This window comes from Colletotrichum siamense (genome assembly GCF_013390195.1).
Source record: "Colletotrichum siamense strain Cg363 chromosome Unknown KSG_Cg363_contig08, whole genome shotgun sequence".
NCBI lineage: Eukaryota > Fungi > Ascomycota > Sordariomycetes > Glomerellales > Glomerellaceae > Colletotrichum > Colletotrichum siamense.
Window position 1 is genome coordinate 842,307 of NW_023501021.1, and position 18,088 is coordinate 860,394.

At 51.8% G+C, this 18,088-nt stretch overlaps 5 protein-coding genes across 5 annotated transcripts; 3 read left to right on the forward strand and 2 right to left on the reverse strand.

Moving 5' to 3' along the window:
• Positions 1 to 1,567: 1,567 nt before the first annotated feature.
• CGCS363_v011850 (uncharacterized protein) lies at positions 1,568 to 2,852 on the forward strand (the record flags this gene model as incomplete). The annotated part of the gene is made up of 2 exons (XM_036643699.1): positions 1,568 to 1,636; positions 1,758 to 2,852. 2 exons carry the CDS (start codon positions 1,568 to 1,570, stop codon positions 2,850 to 2,852), a joined length of 1,164 nt encoding a protein of 387 aa, XP_036490619.1.
• A 1,471-nt stretch (positions 2,853 to 4,323) lies between these two features.
• On the reverse strand, positions 4,324 to 4,882 carry CYP1 (Peptidyl-prolyl cis-trans isomerase-like 1; the record flags this gene model as incomplete). The annotated part of the gene is made up of 2 exons (XM_036643700.1): positions 4,324 to 4,782; positions 4,850 to 4,882. The coding sequence occupies 2 exons, from the start codon at positions 4,880 to 4,882 to the stop codon at positions 4,324 to 4,326; spliced, it is 492 nt and encodes a 163-aa protein (XP_036490618.1).
• Positions 4,883 to 5,827: 945 nt separating this feature from the next.
• On the forward strand, positions 5,828 to 7,643 carry imp-2 (Intramembrane protease 2; the record flags this gene model as incomplete). The annotated part of the gene is made up of 2 exons (XM_036643701.1): positions 5,828 to 6,771; positions 6,824 to 7,643. 2 exons carry the CDS (start codon positions 5,828 to 5,830, stop codon positions 7,641 to 7,643), a joined length of 1,764 nt encoding a protein of 587 aa, XP_036490617.1.
• A 5,937-nt stretch (positions 7,644 to 13,580) lies between these two features.
• On the reverse strand, positions 13,581 to 13,928 carry CGCS363_v011853 (uncharacterized protein; the record flags this gene model as incomplete). Its single annotated transcript, XM_036643702.1, has 1 exon — positions 13,581 to 13,928. One exon carries the CDS (start codon positions 13,926 to 13,928, stop codon positions 13,581 to 13,583), a length of 348 nt encoding a protein of 115 aa, XP_036490616.1.
• Positions 13,929 to 16,356: 2,428 nt separating this feature from the next.
• ustQ-3 (Tyrosinase ustQ) lies at positions 16,357 to 17,465 on the forward strand (the record flags this gene model as incomplete). Its single annotated transcript, XM_036643703.1, has 3 exons — positions 16,357 to 16,608; positions 16,660 to 17,082; positions 17,145 to 17,465. The coding sequence occupies 3 exons, from the start codon at positions 16,357 to 16,359 to the stop codon at positions 17,463 to 17,465; spliced, it is 996 nt and encodes a 331-aa protein (XP_036490623.1).
• Between the last annotated feature and the right edge of the window lie 623 nt (positions 17,466 to 18,088).

An 18,088-nucleotide genomic window follows, 5' to 3' on the forward strand; every position in this document is an offset into this window, starting at 1 on the left:
GAGGGAAGGAGTCGAGCGCCGCAGAATGAGATGCGCTGATGCAGGGAAGGAGCCGACGGCAACCGGCCCCACCTGACCGACTCAATGGCACTTGCCTCAGGTCGACACTCCTCAGTTCATCAGAGATCCCAGATTCGGGAGGACTGGGCCGGCAGGGGAGAAAGATGGAATGGTCCAGCTCGTTGTCGCTAACACAAGGGTTTTGGTTTAGTGCCAGCCAACAGAAATGTGTCCACTCCCGGAGCAAGTCAGCGCCCCAAGCTCCAGGCCGTTGACAAGTGAGGCTGGTTGTTGAGCCCCCTTACTTTGGACGGACAAGGAGGCTTTCTGCTGGTGATGGATGATGCAGTGCGGCGGATTACGTGCTGCACGGGCGGTCAAGACTTTCTCCGAGAAACCGATGCTCTATGGTTTCTGCCGCCCGGGGTGTTATCGTGAGGCGCGAGGTTGGCCTGGGGTCAAGTCCCTAACAGGGGAGCTAACTCAGGCACATGCATACGCTGATGGGCCTGAGTTCGCAGACCGAATCCGATGGCCCGGGGCGGGTATCATGTTGTTTCTGCAGCCACTTCAACTAACCCATGACTTGGAGTTGAAGCTGGCCCGATGCAACTCTGAACGGATGAGGTGGTCATCTTACGACGAGATGCAGCTAAGGCGCTCTTGGTGTCTTCGTTCGGGCAGTTGCAGTCGAGAGTGATGCGGCGCCCTTCCGCATCAAAGAGCACATCGGAAAGCCAATGATGGATGCTTGCAACGCACCTTGGGTAAAGGTAGTTGAGGTAGCTCAAGGTTAAGGGACCTTGCAATAGCAGTTGGTGGACAAGAAGTGGTTTGAGCTCTTGTAAAGCTGCTGCCCAGTGGACCGCTTAGATCAATCAAATGTCGACAGTTCTGGGAAGTTGCGTTCGGGCAGTTCCCCGTTTGTACCTTCAATTCCGCCTGCCTTGCTCTCCTCCGTCCTGTTCCCTTGGCTTGGCAATTTCTGCTCCGGAAAAACTGCCCATTTCTTGACCTTCCATTTTGCTATTTTCACATCATCAAATCTTCCCTCCGCTCCGGTTTCCCCAAGTCTCTTCCACTCAACAACTTCTCCGGACCGGCGACAACCGTTCAGATCCCTAACCGTACAAGTGCCTGATTCGGATTAGGATCCTTGTCCGCAAAGACGAACGACCAAAAGTCGCCTTATTAGCTGAGCGGTCGACACGAGGCTCGTGCTTCCCAATTGTCAAGTCAGTCGCTGGTCGCCTGCCGCTGCTAATAATTATCGCCGATACATACCACCTCCTTGCAAACCCGCGGCGTTGCACCCTTATTACTTCAGCAAGCAAGGTTCCGAAACTTTTTTTTTTGGCCGCCAACTCTTCCAGCTTGACCTCATCTCACACTGCTACCGCTGCCCCCTCGTCAGCCCGTGTGGCACCTATTTTAGTTACCCGTCAACCCGATTCAGATTCCACAAACCTGCACACACGACCACAAAGCTTCGCCCTCTGAGGCTGCCATCACCACCCCCAATTTCTCCCCTCAGCCTTTGTGCGCCGTCCGACCGGCCCTTGGAGAGATGGCTTCCAACACGGGCAAGGCTGGAGTAATCGTCGCTCCCGACGATGCTGGCAGCATGGAGAATCTTGTAAGTGCTCGCCCTGCCTTGAACTTGGCGGATGGTGCACCCAGCCATCTCGATCGCAAATTAACACCGCCGCGACATGCCGCCGGTGGGATGACATGATGCTGACATTTCCGGCGCGAAGGCTCATTCGGTGCTCGACGACTTAATGTACAATATCGTTCACGACCTCCTGCTCAAGGTGCACCGCGACGAGAAAATGGCGAGGGCCACCACGGCCGCGATCCGTGTCGAGAAGCTGGCTTCCGATGCATCAGAAAGCTCGACACCTGACTCGAAACCCGATGTGCGGATCGAAACCGATGCGGCGATCTACGAAGACGGTAAGGTGATGCTCAAAGGCAATCCCTTGAAGACAACGACCGAGATTCTCTGCCCGAGATGCCACCTGCCTCGATTGCTCTATCCGACCGACGGCAAGGGGGCGAGAAAGCCTGATCCGAGCGTCATCTACTGCAAGAAACACCCTTACATCGACAAGCCTGGCTACGACATCTACGGGCAGACCTGGGTTCAGCCGGGCCCTGGAAGAGGCAAGAAGAAGAAGGACATGAAGCCCGACCCGAACATCGAGTCTCCCGCCCCCGGAGAAGGGCGCCCTGCTAATGTGCTTTCGTTCCCGTCAGCCACATGCAGCAAGTGCAAGCGATGCATTCTCGTCACGAGACTCAACAACCACATGGGATCGTGTATCGGCAACAGCGGCCGTAACGCGAGTCGCGCTGCGGCAGCCAAGATTTCAAACGGCAGTAACGGCGCAAGCCAGAACGACGGAACACCCCCATCGAGCCAGAAGGCGACACCAGCGCCTGCATCACGAGCCTCGAGCCCAAAGAAGCGCGACAGTGAGGAAGTGGCGGCACCGGAGGAAGAGGAGGAATCGGAAAACAGCCATAAGAAGAAGAAGATGAAGCCAACGGTCATGACGAAGAAGGTGATTCTCAAGACTAAGGGCCCAAAGAAAGACAAGGTCAAGACCAACTCACTGCTGAGCCACGAATCGAAGGTGGGAGACGACGATGACAATTCCACTGTCGAGGTCGCCCCTAAGAAGGAGAAGAAGGAGTCTAAGGAGGGCAAAGGCATCAGCCCGGCTAAGAAGTTGAAGCTTGGCGCCGCGAAGCCGCCCTTATCGTCGCCGCTGTCGAAGAATGGCAATGGTAGAACCGAAGATGCAGAGTCCGAATCGTCCGGCACGTTGTCGTCGCCGCCAAACTAGAGGCACAACTGGCCGCGGAGCGCTGAAAACCCCCAGCTCCGGCTCCGGCTCAGGCTTCCAGCAAAGCTCTGGCTTTGCCACCGGATCGGAACCTGGGCCTCAGTCTGTTCCAAGAAGCAATCCTCCCACTGGTTCCGGTAAACGCCATCTGCCGCCGACACCTTCGCCCGGACCTGCTTCATCACCGTCTATTTCGAACACCAATAAGATATCGAAGAGAACGTTCGAAGAATCTGCTACCAAGGGTCAAAAGAGACCCCCAGACAAGATCAACGACCAGTCCAAGAAGAGACGCTGCTCGTAACAACCATTTAACATCTACATTATCCCTTTATTCTCTTCAACATGCCCGGCCTGGTTCAGTATCAAACTAGAAACAAGACATCGCTCGTCCCGGAACATTGGAAACACCGGAGCCAAAAGCAGATCAGCGAACTGATCAACCGGCGGGTTCCAGACCGACACATCATCTTGTATTCAAACAAAGATTGGCACCGCAGTACAACAGACGCTCTTGATACACACACACACCTTCACACTCAACAACATTGCATGAACTGGGAGTTCGTTGGGTAGGAGTGGGGGTGGCTTATCCCATACAATTCTTCTGCATCACCTGGCAAGGCGGATGACGGCGTTAGAGAGACTGCGGTTATTTTATAGGCATTGACTCAATGATATTGATTCCCCATTGGTTACGCGTAACTTGAGTCTATTGATGGATGTGATGACTTGGTACAAAAAGGGAGCAGCCGCTTCTAGAAATGTCTGTAGATGATCGAAGAAACACGCTAACCAGTCGGCAACATCCTGCATCGCAGCTTCCAGGGATTGAGACAATACCCTAGATGGGTCAAAATATGCTCAGGACTTCCATTGGAGAAGACACTGAGGTGTAATGCCGTCTTCATCCCCTTTTCTGTGAATCATTTGGTGAATGGTGAAATCAGATTGAGCTGCCCAATATCTGCTGCGTGTGGATAACCAAGTGACGGTGCCGAGTGCTCTTTGACGCAGTGAGGAAGGAGCAGCTTAAAAGGGCCGGTCCTGCCTCACAGCGCAAGGCGGCAGGAAGGCTTATGAGTTACACAATGCCTTGCTGTTACTGTTGAGGTTGGTGGTCGAACGGTTGTTCGACTTCCTTCTGAGGCTACACGGCCTTCCAAGCGTGGGACTTCAATCCTTCGAATTTACCGTCTGCCCTTGGGTCTAATGCGCTGGGTCGCTCGTTTTGTCATTTTGACTTTATTTTGTCGTCGTTTGTGGTATCCCTCTCTTTTTTTCTTCTTTTATTCAATAAGAGCAGGAAATCTTGTTTGCTACCCATTCTATGCTGCCTAACGTGTGTCACGATGCTTTTTATATCCTCAGGCGCCTGAAGCAGTCTAGATTTGCAACCGCCAACGCCATGAACGCCCGTTTCTCCAAAGGTATCTCAGTATCTGTCTCGCTCCCCGCGCGTCTTCCTTTATCACTCCTCCGGCTCACTCTCCTCAACGACACTTGCCCGCACGATCTTGACCTCCTGCAGCGGCCTGTCCTCGGGGCCCGTCTTGACGAGGCCCATCCTCTTGACGACGCTCAGGCCGCTCTTGACGCGGCCGAAGATGGTGTGCTTGCCGTCGAGCCAGGGGGTCGGGGCGAGGGTGATGAAGAACTGGGAGCCGTTGGTGTCGGGGCCGGCGTTGGCCATGGAGAGGACGCCGGCGCCGGTGTGCTTGAGGCCCGGGTGGATCTCGTCGGCGAACTTTTCGCCGTAGATGGAGGTGCCGCCGCGGCCGGTGCCGGTGGGGTCGCCGGCCTGGACCATGAAGTTGGGGATGATGCGGTGGATGATGGTCGAGTTGTAGTAGCCGCGCTTGGCGAGGGTGGCGAAGTTCGTGCAGGTCTTGGGGGCGTGGGAGGTGTAGAGCTCGAGGATGATGGTGCCCTGCCGTTTGGGGGTTTCGGTTAGCTCTGCGGGTTTGCGCTTGGGGGGTGAGAGGGAGTGGATGTACCATTGAGGTTTCGAGGGACACGTTGGTCGTCATTTTGGCTCCTTTGCGCTGTCGCGACTTGTGGGCGTCCGAGCTAGGAGGTGGGAATTCGCGATGGAGGGGTTGTCGGTATTTTGGACGAGGCTGCGATGTAGCGGCCCGCGACGCGGTGAAAGCAAGCAAGCAGCAGCGATTGAGTTGGGACGATGGTGGGGAGCTTGAGCCAGCCACCCGCCTGCCGTCGAAGAAAAATAAGGCAGTTACGGTGCGTGATTGGTCGCGCAGGTCAGGTTAGCGGGATCTGGGCCGCTGTGGAGATGGGCCCCGGGTCCCTGTCGTGGTACCTTGCGGCGCGCTGGTTTCTGGCCAGATCCTGCATCATTTGCTGGCTGTGCCTGCCTGCCGAGCTGTTTGAGTGTGAGGCTAAGCGCATCTTTGGCAAGTGACTTCCATCGCTTCTGTTTCTGCAAGTTGCAACGCTCGTCCATCCCTCGCAGCCTCCAAAACGGATCTTTCTCTGTGGAAGTCCGGCTGTCTCTTTACCCAGAAGGACCGCGTCCGGCAAGGTGTCTCTGGTACCGGTGTGGCGTATCCTTTCCCGCTTCGAGCCTTTTAACAAGGTTCCAACTTTCGCATTATTGGTAACACGCTGTTCAAGACAACTTCTATTGTGCGCGCGATACCCAGAGCTGCAAGGTGTCTTCTCACATCTTCTGCAGCAAATTTCATTCACGAACAAGATAGCTTCAGAGAAGCTTAAAAGAGAGACTTTGGGACCAGTTTCCGGACTCAAGAATCAGGCGTCATCGTACCTTCCTACCAACTACACTTGCCACATCCAGATCTCTATCAGCTTCATCACGTACACGCAACATCACGAGCGTGCTTATTCAGGCCGTCAACAGCATCTCAGCAGCTTCCAACTACGAAGTCTCTCATATTTGTCTGCGACCGCCCCGAGTTATCGCAACCTAGGACCCCATTCGTCTGGCCGGCGCCATGGCTTCATCAGCGGTTCCCAGTCCGGTGACCCCGCCATTCGACGAAATCTCCCAGAACCTCACCAACATCACCGGTGCCAGCAACGCCACAGCCGGCGCATCACCAGAATGGGATCTCGCCAGGGTCGCCAGCCTCCTCACGATGGAAGGAAAACTCATCTTTTCCGCCCTTGCCATCATCTACGTCGGCGCGCACGGTGCTCTCCGCCGTCCTCCGTCCGCAGCTCCTCCGAAGCGGAAGAAGGGCGAGAAGGCTGACCGCAAGGAGGACGAGCCCATTACGGAGGGATTGATGCCCTCTGACGCCATTGTCTTTCCTCTGTTGGCGGGCGCTATGTTGATCGGACTCTACTACCTCATCCAGTGGCTCCAAGACCCGGCTATCCTCAACAAGATCTTGCGCGTGTACATGTCCGTTGCGGGTGTGGCAAGTCTCACGACTCTGATGGCGCATGCGTTGAGAGTTGGCTCGGGTTTTGTGTTTCCGAACTGGGTTCGAGAGAAGGGCGTATTGTGCCGGGTTGACGATGACCGGGAGACATACGTCAAGACGAACGGCAATGACGGCGAAGAGACGGAGGTTATGACGACCGGCAACCCCCTGCCGTCCGTTCTGCGCAAGATCTTCCCCGTCACAGCAAAGGTTAACCGCCTCCTTTGGGATGTCCGCCATCTTCTGATCGACGAATGGACCGTCAAGGCCAAGGTGCATGGCTTGTTTAGGGAGAAATTCCACCTGTCCGTCACGCACATTTTCGGTTTCTTCCTGGCTTTCGGCACGGTATCGGCGTACTACATGACCGGATCCCCTTTTCTCTCCAACATCATGGGATACGGTTTCTGCTATGGCACGGCTCTAATCATGTCGCCGACGACATTTGGCACTGGCAGCTTGGTCTTGATGGGCCTCTTCTTCTACGACATTGTCATGGTGTTCTACACGTAAGTTACTCCAGGCTTTGATTTGCGTCCAACATCTGCTGACAGCCAACAGGCCCTACATGATTACTGTCGCCACCAAGCTCGATGTCCCCATCAAGCTCCAATTCCAGTCCGCTTCTAGATCAAGCATTCTCGGCCTCGGTGACATTGTCGTCCCCGGCATGGTGATGTGCCTGGCGCTGCGCTTTGATATGTGGATGCACTATCAGCGCCAGATCAAGTACGTCCCGACCGATTTGAAGTCGCACAAGCAGGACACCAAGTCTGGCGACGTCGTCACCGTCAGCGAGACTCAGCACGTTGCTCAGAAGGCCCCCTGGATCGACATCACTGGCTGCTGGGGCGACTGGTTCTGGTCTTCCTCGTGGAGTGGCCTTTTCAAGGGTGACAAGGAGGCCGCGCCGACTGTCCGCGGTTCAACCTTCAACAAGACTTACTTCAACGCTTCCTTGATCGGCTACGCCCTCGGCATGCTCTTCACCCTCGCCATGTTGACCATCTTCAAGCACGGTCAACCCGCCCTGCTGTACCTCGTCCCAGGCGTCCTTGGCTCACTCTGGCTCACGGGATTGGTTCGCGGCGAACTCAAGGAGATGTGGATGTACACCGAGGATGGCAGTCTCGACACACGGGACGTTGTCGTTGAGCTCGACGGCAACGGTAACGTCCTCAAGGAGATCAAGGACGACAAGAAGGATGAGAAGAAGCGCAAGGCCGAGGAGGAAGCGAAGCGAAAGATTGAGGAGGAGAAGGCCGCCGAGGAGAAGAAGTTGGCGGACAAACAGGAGGCGGAGAGGAATGCTGAGAGAAAGGAGTATAGCATCGTCTCGTTCTCGGTCACTGCTCCCCTTAGAAAGGTGAAGAGTCAGTAATTTGAGGAGCGCATTGACGCTTGATGTGTATCAGAGGGTGCCTTGTATAGATTTGACTCATTTTAGATCCGTGAAGTAATACAGACTTCATTATCTTGGCCTTATTTGTATGAATTTTGATTTGCGAACAAGTACCTGAGCTTGGGTCACTGATTGGTCTTACTCAAGGTACGTCAGGGACGACGAGGACGACGAGGACGATAGGGACAGTATCAGCGTATGTGGAGTAACTAGCTTGCTGTTCCAGTGCTAATGCATTCAACAGATATCACCATATTCGTTGTTCGTCCGCCGTATGGACGCGACGTTTCGCGGGGCGACTCAACGGTGTGTACTCTTTTGTTGCCTCGGTTCAACGCCTTGCGTGAGACGGTCACATGTGTTTCCCAATATCTCTCGGATATCACAAGGCTCAAGGCTTGTCCATAACAGAGAATCAAGTCTGTTGAGAGCTGGATAGGTGGCGGCGAAAGAAAGCAGTCTCATCCATATATAAACAGGCCCCCTGACCCTCAAACCGTCATTCCAAAACCCCACTTCTGGTTGATTTCCTCCAACGTCTCATATTCGCCTACCCATTGATTTTGTATATAGACCATCCTACGCTATTGCTTCCGAGGTAATTATTTCTGGAATGTTTCGAAGAAATACGTCCCCTTTCGAGGCAGATTGTCTGGAAGGAATGCATAGCCGTTGCTGTGTAGTGCAGCAGAAAGGATGTGATGAAAATAGTCGTACGCCAAGTACGTATCAAATACAACATGCTGTTGAGCAAGTGTTCGAATACATGCTAGTTCAGTCGACGTAAGCAAGAACCGGAATAGGTCCTCTGGGGAAGTTTGCTTACAGAACGAAGCAAAGAAGGGGTTGACCGTCAACCAAAGTATAGTTGACTACCGGTGACTGTAAGAGCCATAGTACGAGGAGACTCCTTGGTCGTCGCTCGTTGAGGTGGAGTACGACGAAGATTGCTGGCCACCACTGCTATGGGGATTGTATGCCGAAGTGCTACTACTGTGATCTGAGGAGGATCCCTTGCCGCCGCTCTTGGGGCCGTCGTGACCATGATTCGAACTACCGCGGTAACTCTCATCATCGGGGCCATCCATGTCTAATGGCATGGGATAGGCCACTGGCCTGGAAGACGCTTGTAGCGTACGACTAGGCAAGTTTGAGGCGGCTTGCATCGCCCGGTCATGGGCTGGTCGTCGGGGGTCTGGAGGGGCCACACCAGTGTGTCCCATGGCGTATTCTCTCTTTTTCCGAGACTCTGCTACGTATCTTGGTTTGGCATAAGACGTGCCACTGAGCATCATTAGCTTGTCGCCCCCAGATTGGACAAGGCACCTTCTTACCTGCCATAAAAGCTTCCTGCGCTAGAGTAGGTTGACCGTTTGTACGGATCAGACTCACGAGCAGATGCGTTCGCCGCAGACCGTTTCGAAGGAACCGAGACTGTATCAGGCCCAACGGCTATCCAGCTGCTCTTCTTGTCTTTGCGACGAGACAAAAGATCTTCATCCGGCCATAACTTCCAGGTAGCCAATGATCTGCACGGGAAATGGACAAGATCTGTACCGAAAGCAGTCTTAATCTGGTCAAGAACTCCTCGGAAGGGAACCACATAAGCATGACCCAACACGTTTGCGCCTACGACGTGTCCGTAGATCTTGTACGTCTCCTTGTCAACGACAACGGCGCCACATTCGCCGGGAACAAGCCCTACCGTCACGTTAGCACGGGGAGTCATAGCAGTGTACCATGGCATTTCCAAGGACTGATTTACCTGGCGCAGAATCCAAGATCAGAGTCCACACGACGCACATGTCTTGCCGACGCAGGGATCCCAAGTAGCCTGCATCAGCTATTAATTTACCAGACCTGATTCCTTTTATCCCGGAAATCATCAAAACAGAAGTTGCGTGTGAGGTTGATGCGTCTCCAATCTCTTCGAGCAGGACCGGAGCCTTGTCTGGATCTGTCGAAATGCAGCTCTTTGAGTATCTCTCCATTTTTTCCTCGTTCAATTCAAGACATGCCCAGTCGAGATAAGCGTGACGATGCGGCAGCTCATGTTTGCCGTCTATTCTATGCGCAGAAATCTGTCGACCAGTTGGAGCGGCTGTCAAGCTCGTCGCGGTTGTAGGGCCCTGGTCTGCGTATTTGTCTGCAAGGACCGGTTGGTGAGTATTGGTGTCATTTAGATTGAGAGCCTGGCAGTATGTACGTGACTCTGAGGCAAATCCTTTTCCATCCTCATGAGAGCTGCAGACAGGCGTAAGGCGAGCATCGTTCTGACTCAATTCCAAAGCATCACTAGCAATGGAGAACATTTCTTCGCCTTCGTCAACGCTATCGCAATCCCACAAACTCTCGTTGTCGTCGTCCTTTTCCCTGAATTTACATGTTAGATTTTGTCCGCATACCTAGCACCAAAATACAGAAATCATATAAACAGCGGAAACGTGCGAAATAGCTCCAAGTAACGGCTTGAACATAAAAACATGGAGGAAGGCCACAAGACTTACTCGGAGTGTTCTTCAGGCGCATCTTCTTCAAAAATGTGATCAACTGTAAGAAGACGAGCAATGCCATCAATCTCTACCGTCAGGCCAACAGTTGCTACTCTACCTTGATACTCGACTAATGCCCCGCAGAAGCTTGACGCTTGCATTATCTTCAAAGAGACGACCGTGTGTTCTGTTCCTGCGAGCCGTTTCGTTGGGTTGGTGATGAAAGGGAAGATGTAGATCCAAAGGTCGGGGTTTTCGGGTAGTGAGGCCCATGAAAGGATACGAGCTTTTGATCTGTATGGGCTACGGCACTTGATTCGTTCCAGGAATTCCGGGTCGAGTAGCCTCTTCAGCCGGTTCTTGTCATTCTCCTGGCAGAACAACAGGATAGACGGCCGAGAATTCTTTGGAGTACAGCCCACCATGTGCACACCGTAGTTAATATATCGAGCACGGTGTTGCAAGGTTTCATGACCATCGACAGCTGTTTTCAGTGTCTCAATAACTCTTGAAGCGCAGACATGGAGATCTTTGACTGAGAGTCGTGGATGGCGCAGAACTTCCAAGGGCCAATAGCTTTTCTCTCTGCTGTCTGGAATTGGAATGCCATTCTCTGCTATTTGCATTGGTGACGGCTCCAATTCTAACGGTGTCTTTCCATGGATTGGCAATGACGGATTCTTGGTTTCGCGTTTCGTCTCGTGGGCTTTTTGTAGCTTGGCCCGTTCATCGTCGCTGTTCAGGCCCACCTCTGTTTTTCGATTTTCTCCTCGACGATTTAAGTCGACTTCTCGACGACTGAGAGACTGATGTTCATCTATTTCGTCGCTATTGACGGAGCTTCCGAGGGTTATCGTTGAAGACCCACCCATCCCCAAGTCTGCTGCAGAGCTAGCTACGTCTTGTCTACTCTCATTAAGTTCTCCAGATCTGAAGTGAGGTATCTTGCTGTGCTTCGGTTGGAAAGAATCTTTGGTCGATGCTTCTTGCCTGTTTGTATTGGTAAGATCGCGAGGCTCTTAGTACGGAGATTGGGGCTGCTTCCTTACTCCGCCGCACTGGGAAATTTCGAAGGCGATTTCCTTCTTAGTTGGTAGATTGTCTCAACCATTGAATTGTGCATGCTTGTTGTATATGAGGGTGAAAAAGTGGCGGGGAGTCTTGTGTACTGGCAAGAAGATACGCGAGGAAGAAAGAGGAGGGGGCTGGCAGGCCTGACTTTAGGCATTTCTAACCATAAGACGGGGATAATATCGGCACAGCGCCTGATCGATAAGCCTAAGGCACGAATGCAGCATGCACCCCAAACACTGCCTCAAATCGAGGCTGACTGGCCTGACGCCTAGGCAAGGCATTCTTTGCACCCGATGAGCCAATGGGAAACGGCGCCTGTTTTCTACTAATATTAGACTGCGCCCATATGATCTGGCGAAAGAACACGCCTCCGTCTTGTTCAAAGCCGCACGAGCAGAGATAGACTCTATCACAATGAGAAGTCCAGCAGAAAACGAAAAAGATCATATCGTTCGCGGCCTGTTTGGGAAGTCGACTCTTTCAGCCCATGACTTCGGGGCATTCTTTCGACTATATGATGAACTGGCCAATACCGGAGGCGATGTGGTGGTGGCCATGACCTCAAGTTTTCGTCCCATACAAATGACACATGACCACTTACTCCAATCTGTCAGTCTGCTCAAGTGCAATCCCGAGCTGACAAGAGAAGAAGCTCAGCAAGCTGTCCGACATCAAGTTGTCAATAGCACTGATGTACTGGGTACAGAGGTTGACAAGGTTCTGAATTTGGCTGTTCAATGTACTATCATGGTGGACTGCTCGGCACAGAGCTCACATGCAGCTGACTATAACCTCGGGGGCTATACGCCCACGTCTTGGCAACAAGCAGAACGATTCGTTGATTTCGTAGAACGTGCGCTTGGATCTGGCAACGAATCTGGAAATAAAGGGACGAAGATGACTGTCACTAAAGACTTCAAGGCTTCTCTCAAGGCATGGAAGCTCAAGAAAAGGCTTGGAATCAAGTTCCAGCCAACGGACGACCTCACAAAGCACCTGCTGCTTGACCGTCGGCGGAACTTGCTCTTCATATTTCACCATGTCAAACTTTTGAAAACGCAAGCAGGGTTATACATGCCAATTCAGAAGAACCTTGGGTTGAATGTCGAAGAAAGCCTCAAAAAGTAAGTCAACGAGAATTGACAGGCACCATCTAGTTCGTATGACTGACACCAAACGAGAGGAACACTCCCTCCCCAGTTGCTTGCCGAGACGCTACACTCTATTCAGGCCGTACTCTTCCCACCTCACAACAAGAAAGCGGCGAGAATCCTCAAGAAGCTCATCTCCAACAGAGATACCCAATTCGACCCCGAGTGCGCACGCTACGACGGCGAAACACTGCCAAAAGACTTTCGCTACATTTACTGGGCTAAACGAATTGCTGACTTGCACGACCTTCTGGATAAGCGGCCGCCCAGAAACGCTATGGAACGTTGGGTTCAATGGCAAAGTAGTGAGGGAAATGCGTTACTTGTTGCGTTTATTGCCCTGTTGATCTCTATCATTGTCGGCGTAATTAGCATTGGTCTTTCGGCGGTGCAGATCTGGATCAGCTGGATGGCTTGGAAACACCCAGTCAAGTCTTGAAGCAATGCGAATCCATGATAAGCTTTAGCCTCATGTTCATAGAGAACGTCAAGCATTCTTTGTGTGAGCCTTTTCACTATTTCAACGTACGCGAACCTCTCTGCTTCTTGGTACCATTTGGGCCAGATATTCTTCCTCAGCAATTACTTTGCTGATCAAGTGATAATGCATTCAACAAATATCTATGGAAATGGGCGCCGATGTTTCTGCCCATCTTGCTTGAACCTAGATCTCCCCATATTTTTCCTAAATCATGATAGACAACTACCACAACGTCTTGGGTCTCGTTGTTTCGGCTGGCTGGGTATGGCAGTCGGTGCTATGTGCCTGTCATACCATTCCTGAGCCGAAGATACTACTCGCCCGAAAAGTGCATAAGGCATTAGAAAACCCCCGAAATCCCCCAAAGGCCTGAGTGCCCAATAACATAAAGTTATCACATACACAGACGTGAATTTCTTGGCATCTAAGCGCACTTGCTCCCAATCCAGATATTCCAAGGTAGTCTTAACGGGACTTTGCTTGAGAACCTCGTCCGCACATTTATAGTGTGCTACTTCCACCAGCTTCAAAGGCAGAAAGGAAAGCTCGGGGAGCTCGGGCTCTTTGGATCGCTCCGAAAAGGACTCCATGACCTCGTCGTACATTCGTTGGAACTTGCGAAGCTTGCGATGCTCCCTCGGTGAGATGGTGCCTAGCTGATATGAACTTGCTCTAACCCGTACGCCCAGCGCGAGAAGAATTTGGCGAGCATAAAGTTCTACATCTGGGATGGCCACGTGGTGGCGGTTGGCAAGGGAGCAAACGGTTTCGAAAAGCCAACGTATCGGAGGATACCTTTCAGGGGGGTACGTGTAGGCGGGCAGCTGCTGCTGGACGATACAGCCGGCGAGAGCGAGAGCCGGCCGTGCTGTAAGTGCCCATAGTGCGACAAGAAGAATCCGGCTCCGCAGCGGGAAGGCCGTGAACCTGAAGTTGTTGTAAGGAAGAACGAAGGCGTAATTTTGAAAGTTAACGAGTTTGATACGACTGGATTCTCCACGTAAGAGGACGCCAAGGTAATCGATGGGAAGAAAAACGAAGAGGGTGACCACAGCTGTTGTCGCATAGAATAGTAGGGCGTAAACGAGGTATTCAGCGAAGATGCTTCGGCTGAAACGAAAAGCCGAACGCGACTTGATCTTTGCTTGCCTCAATTGCGACGCAATAAAGTATTCCTCAGCTGGCATGGTTGAGTGGTGCGGCTTTTGTTTGTGTCATAAGTTGTTCAAGAAAGGCCGAAAGGATTTGGTGGCATGTGAATATTGGTATAGATAATAAGTCGTTTAAATTTCAGGATGAGGACATGTTGCTAAAGGTCTGCCGTGAGTATTATAATATAAAATGAGAAAGAAGACGCAAAAGGTATTCTGGGAAGCTTTCGTCCTTGTTTGGTGACCCTTGCGGCTCAGCGTCTGCCCATTCACCATCATGGTTGCTGATTAGAGATCTGGCGGTGTTTGGGCCGAGCTCAAGGAATGCCTGCATGGAGAGCCACGGAAAGTACCAAAGGACAGGGTCCAGAACAATACAGCCAGAAGGAACAGGTCAGCTAGAGGTCCTAGAAGGCTATAGGACCATAAGGAGGACTAGAGAGAGGTATGGGATAACCGCTGCTGAAAGCTCCTAGTCACTAATACCATTTGTTCATTACTTTTGGCGCAAGGTTTATTGACAACAGAACAATTCAGGAAAAAATACCGCCTTTAGTAACCTTTGAGATAGTCCCAGCAGATTTCTTCGTTCCACGTCGACGATTCAACCTTCTCTCAAAAGAAATACCGTCTTCCGTCAGCTGAAGAACCACCGTGTGGACCGTGTCTGACACTAACAAGCGAAGCTGGGACGTAATCTTATATCGATAAAGAACATTGCAAGTGCCTCGCCTCGATGTCTAGAATTCTGTTGTCAACGTGTGCTTGTGAGGCAACAGAGATTCACAGGCACGTGTGAATGATATTGAAACCCCAACAAGATAATATCCAGCACCCGCAACTTGTTCGATGATACACAACAAGACCGGCATTTCCAAAGAGTACGTAGATTCGACGTTGAATCGGCGCCCCGAGTCGCAAGCAATCGGAGATACTTGACCCTCAATCGCTCGGCTACTTGCCTCTTCGTGTTGGAACCACTGCACAGTCAGAGAAACATGTTTCTATACCTTCACTCCACATCCCGGAGAGGATCGCTGCCAAGTCGGGAGAAATGCGGCCTTGGAGCGTGCGTGGAGGGGCGGCGTCGCAGTGAGACCTATCACAGGGAATGGTCTTTGCTGGGTCAACCTCCACCTAGGGGGCATGGTAGATGACTGGACTCAATGTGCCGGATAGTCCCTCCGTCGGAAAAGGAGGATGAAACTAAATATTTGGCCTAAAATGAAAAGCAGGTCTTTGATTTATTTCTGATGCACAGCAGTTCATGAGGAACCGAACCGCGTGTGTGCTGGGCAGCGGCGTTATTCAACTTTTTTGACGATATGGTGGTGAAGTTTCAAAACAAAACCCGAATCACAGAGCTAGCCATAAAATATGTCACAGGTTTTGACATTTTTGCCCGCTCGTTCACATTATCACATATTTGACTTATCCTTCACAGGCCTCTGTGATGATGCATGGGTGACTGGTCGCTTGGGTTAGTGCCCCAGACTCGAGCAGAGCAGAGCCGCGGAGAACCGGACGGCAACCCCACATAACTACCAGCGGAACTGCCGCAAGCAAGGATACCACGACAGCCCTCATTGTCGATCACCTCCATGTTAAGGGAGATCGAAGTGGGGATATTTTACTTTATATTTCAATGGCTTGAAGACAGGCTGCGCGTCCTGCGGAGTCACACTCCTTCGCGTAAGATGGATGAGGCTGAAGCAGAGTCTAGTCCTCGCTCCCTGCTCGGTAGAATTCCATTAGCTGCTCCAGCTTGAGGGATAGGCAATAATGGTCGTCATCTGAAAAGTCTTCCATGAGAATCTGCCGTGCTCAACGTATTCGGCCGGCAGATATTGTGACGATTTTGCAGCTTTCATCTTTGCCTGGGCTAGATGTGAACTTTACTTGATATGCCTATCATCTCAATATTGGCCAATGGCCATTGCCGCAGGGACGAGACCACTGCATAACTCATCTCGGCCGAGATCATAATGACTGAAAATAGACGTACGCAAGCAACACGGTTGCGAGATGGATCCAGAACGAAGAAGCGTGCTCGTTAAAGGGGCTGCGCTGACGAAGTTCAGTCTTGGCTGAACGCGTGTCGTGAACGGGATGTGGAAACCGACTTCCGCACCAGGGGGCATTGCAGAGCATCCCAATTTCGGAATAGCATCTTGGGGTCTTTGAATGGCGATAAAACCTCGTGATGCGAACCATGAAAAAAGCCATTTTTCCACATCGAGATTGCCGCCATCACTTGTTGTACTCACAATTACACTGTCATTATCGTGTTTGCGCTGTTGCGTTTGAATATTTCCCTTCTTCAAGTCATTCGTTCCCTGCACTATGAAGACCCCTGTCGTATCCCGGCTAGCCTTCTTGGCGTTTGGAACAGTCGTTACCGCAGCCACTTGCGACTCTCCTGTTCAGCGGAAAAACTTTACGTCTCTCTCGAATGAAGAAAGGTTGGCCTGGGTTGATGCTGAGAAGTGTCTCACGACCCACGATGCCGTATTTGGGCTGTTCGATGCTGCCACCACCCTCTGGGACGAGCAGCAATATTTGCATTTGACCATGTCAAACTACATTCATGGAGTGGTAAGTCTCTTCAAGGTGGTATTGCATGCATTATCAGTCTGACTGAAAAAGGGACAATTTCTTCCTTGGCATCGCTACTATGTGAAGCTACATGAGTACCTCTTACAGACTTACTGCAACTACACCGGCGGAATGCCTTATTGGGACTTGCAAGTTGACGCAGATAACGTCACTCAGTCTGTTGTGTGGGACTTAGTTTACGGCGTTGGCGGTGATGGCAATGCCTCCGAGAGCAATGTCGTGACGGATGGTCCTTTCGCTTACACGGAATTCCACGTCGGAGCGTACTCCTTCAACACCGTCATCCCCAAGGCTGCAACATACTACTTGAACCGTTCTATCAGCGAATCTATCTTTCAGCTGGCAAGTCAATCCAGCGTGGATGAGTGCAACGAGGCAGAAGTATATGAGGACTATTGGGACTGCCTAGGACAGGCTCCCCACTCAGCTGGTCATGCAGGCACCGGTGGTGTTGTAAGTACTACCTTCTGGGAGATTGAAATCCATGGTCTCGGCATTGCTAACTTGCTCCACAGATGCAAGATCCTGTCTTATCCCCTGGAGACCCCATTTTCTTCTTGCACCACAACAACCTGGATCGTCTCTGGTGGGAATGGCAGTCAATGAATTTGACTGCCCGTCTGACGGACATTAGTGGCCAGAACACCCCATCCGACTCATTCAACCTTCAGAACAACTGGGAAGCGCCAGGTGCCAACTTCACCGACTACAGCGGCGACCCTGCCAATGTCACAACTTTGACCCATGTTCTGTCCCTGTATGAGATGCTTCCCAACGTCACTGTAGGCGACGTGATGGATATCGGCGGGGATGTTATCTGTGCGGAGTACGTTTAAGTTGGTTGTGAAGTACCTAGGCCCGCCGGGAAGTTACGGCTTATAATCACGGGAAACAGGCGAGAGCTTTCAATGAGGAGGCTATAAGGAAGCTATCTTAAAGCTTTAGCCCATAAGACGCCATGTAGCCCAACTGAAAGTTCTCAAGATCCCTGTAATCGATGCTTTCCCATTGGAATCTTCATCATTTGAATAAGTCGCTAGGGACGGAGGAACATGTGCGTTATTATGTCAAAGTCAGACCGATGAGTAGCGGATCTGTGTACATACGCGAGCTGCGTGCTCCCAAGGACCACACACGCTGCAAACACCGTACTACAGAAGACCTCCGCGCTGAGAGGGGCCCTCGAAAATTGGATGTCTTCAATTGCGAATGTGACGTCTTGGCATTTACAAATTGCCGGCATGATTTATAAGAAGCGGGTGGCATGAGCCATCCGATCGAAACCCTGGTTTTCCGTGGGTTAAGTTGTGTCCGAACATCTCGGGTCAACGTAAGCGGACCCGAGTTCCGCGCTGCTCCTTGACATATATGGACCCCAATCCTGGCAAAGAGCCGCGATAGCCGCGCAATCAGATTCGTATTATTTACCCATTTGGAGTTTTGATTTCTCATTGAAGCA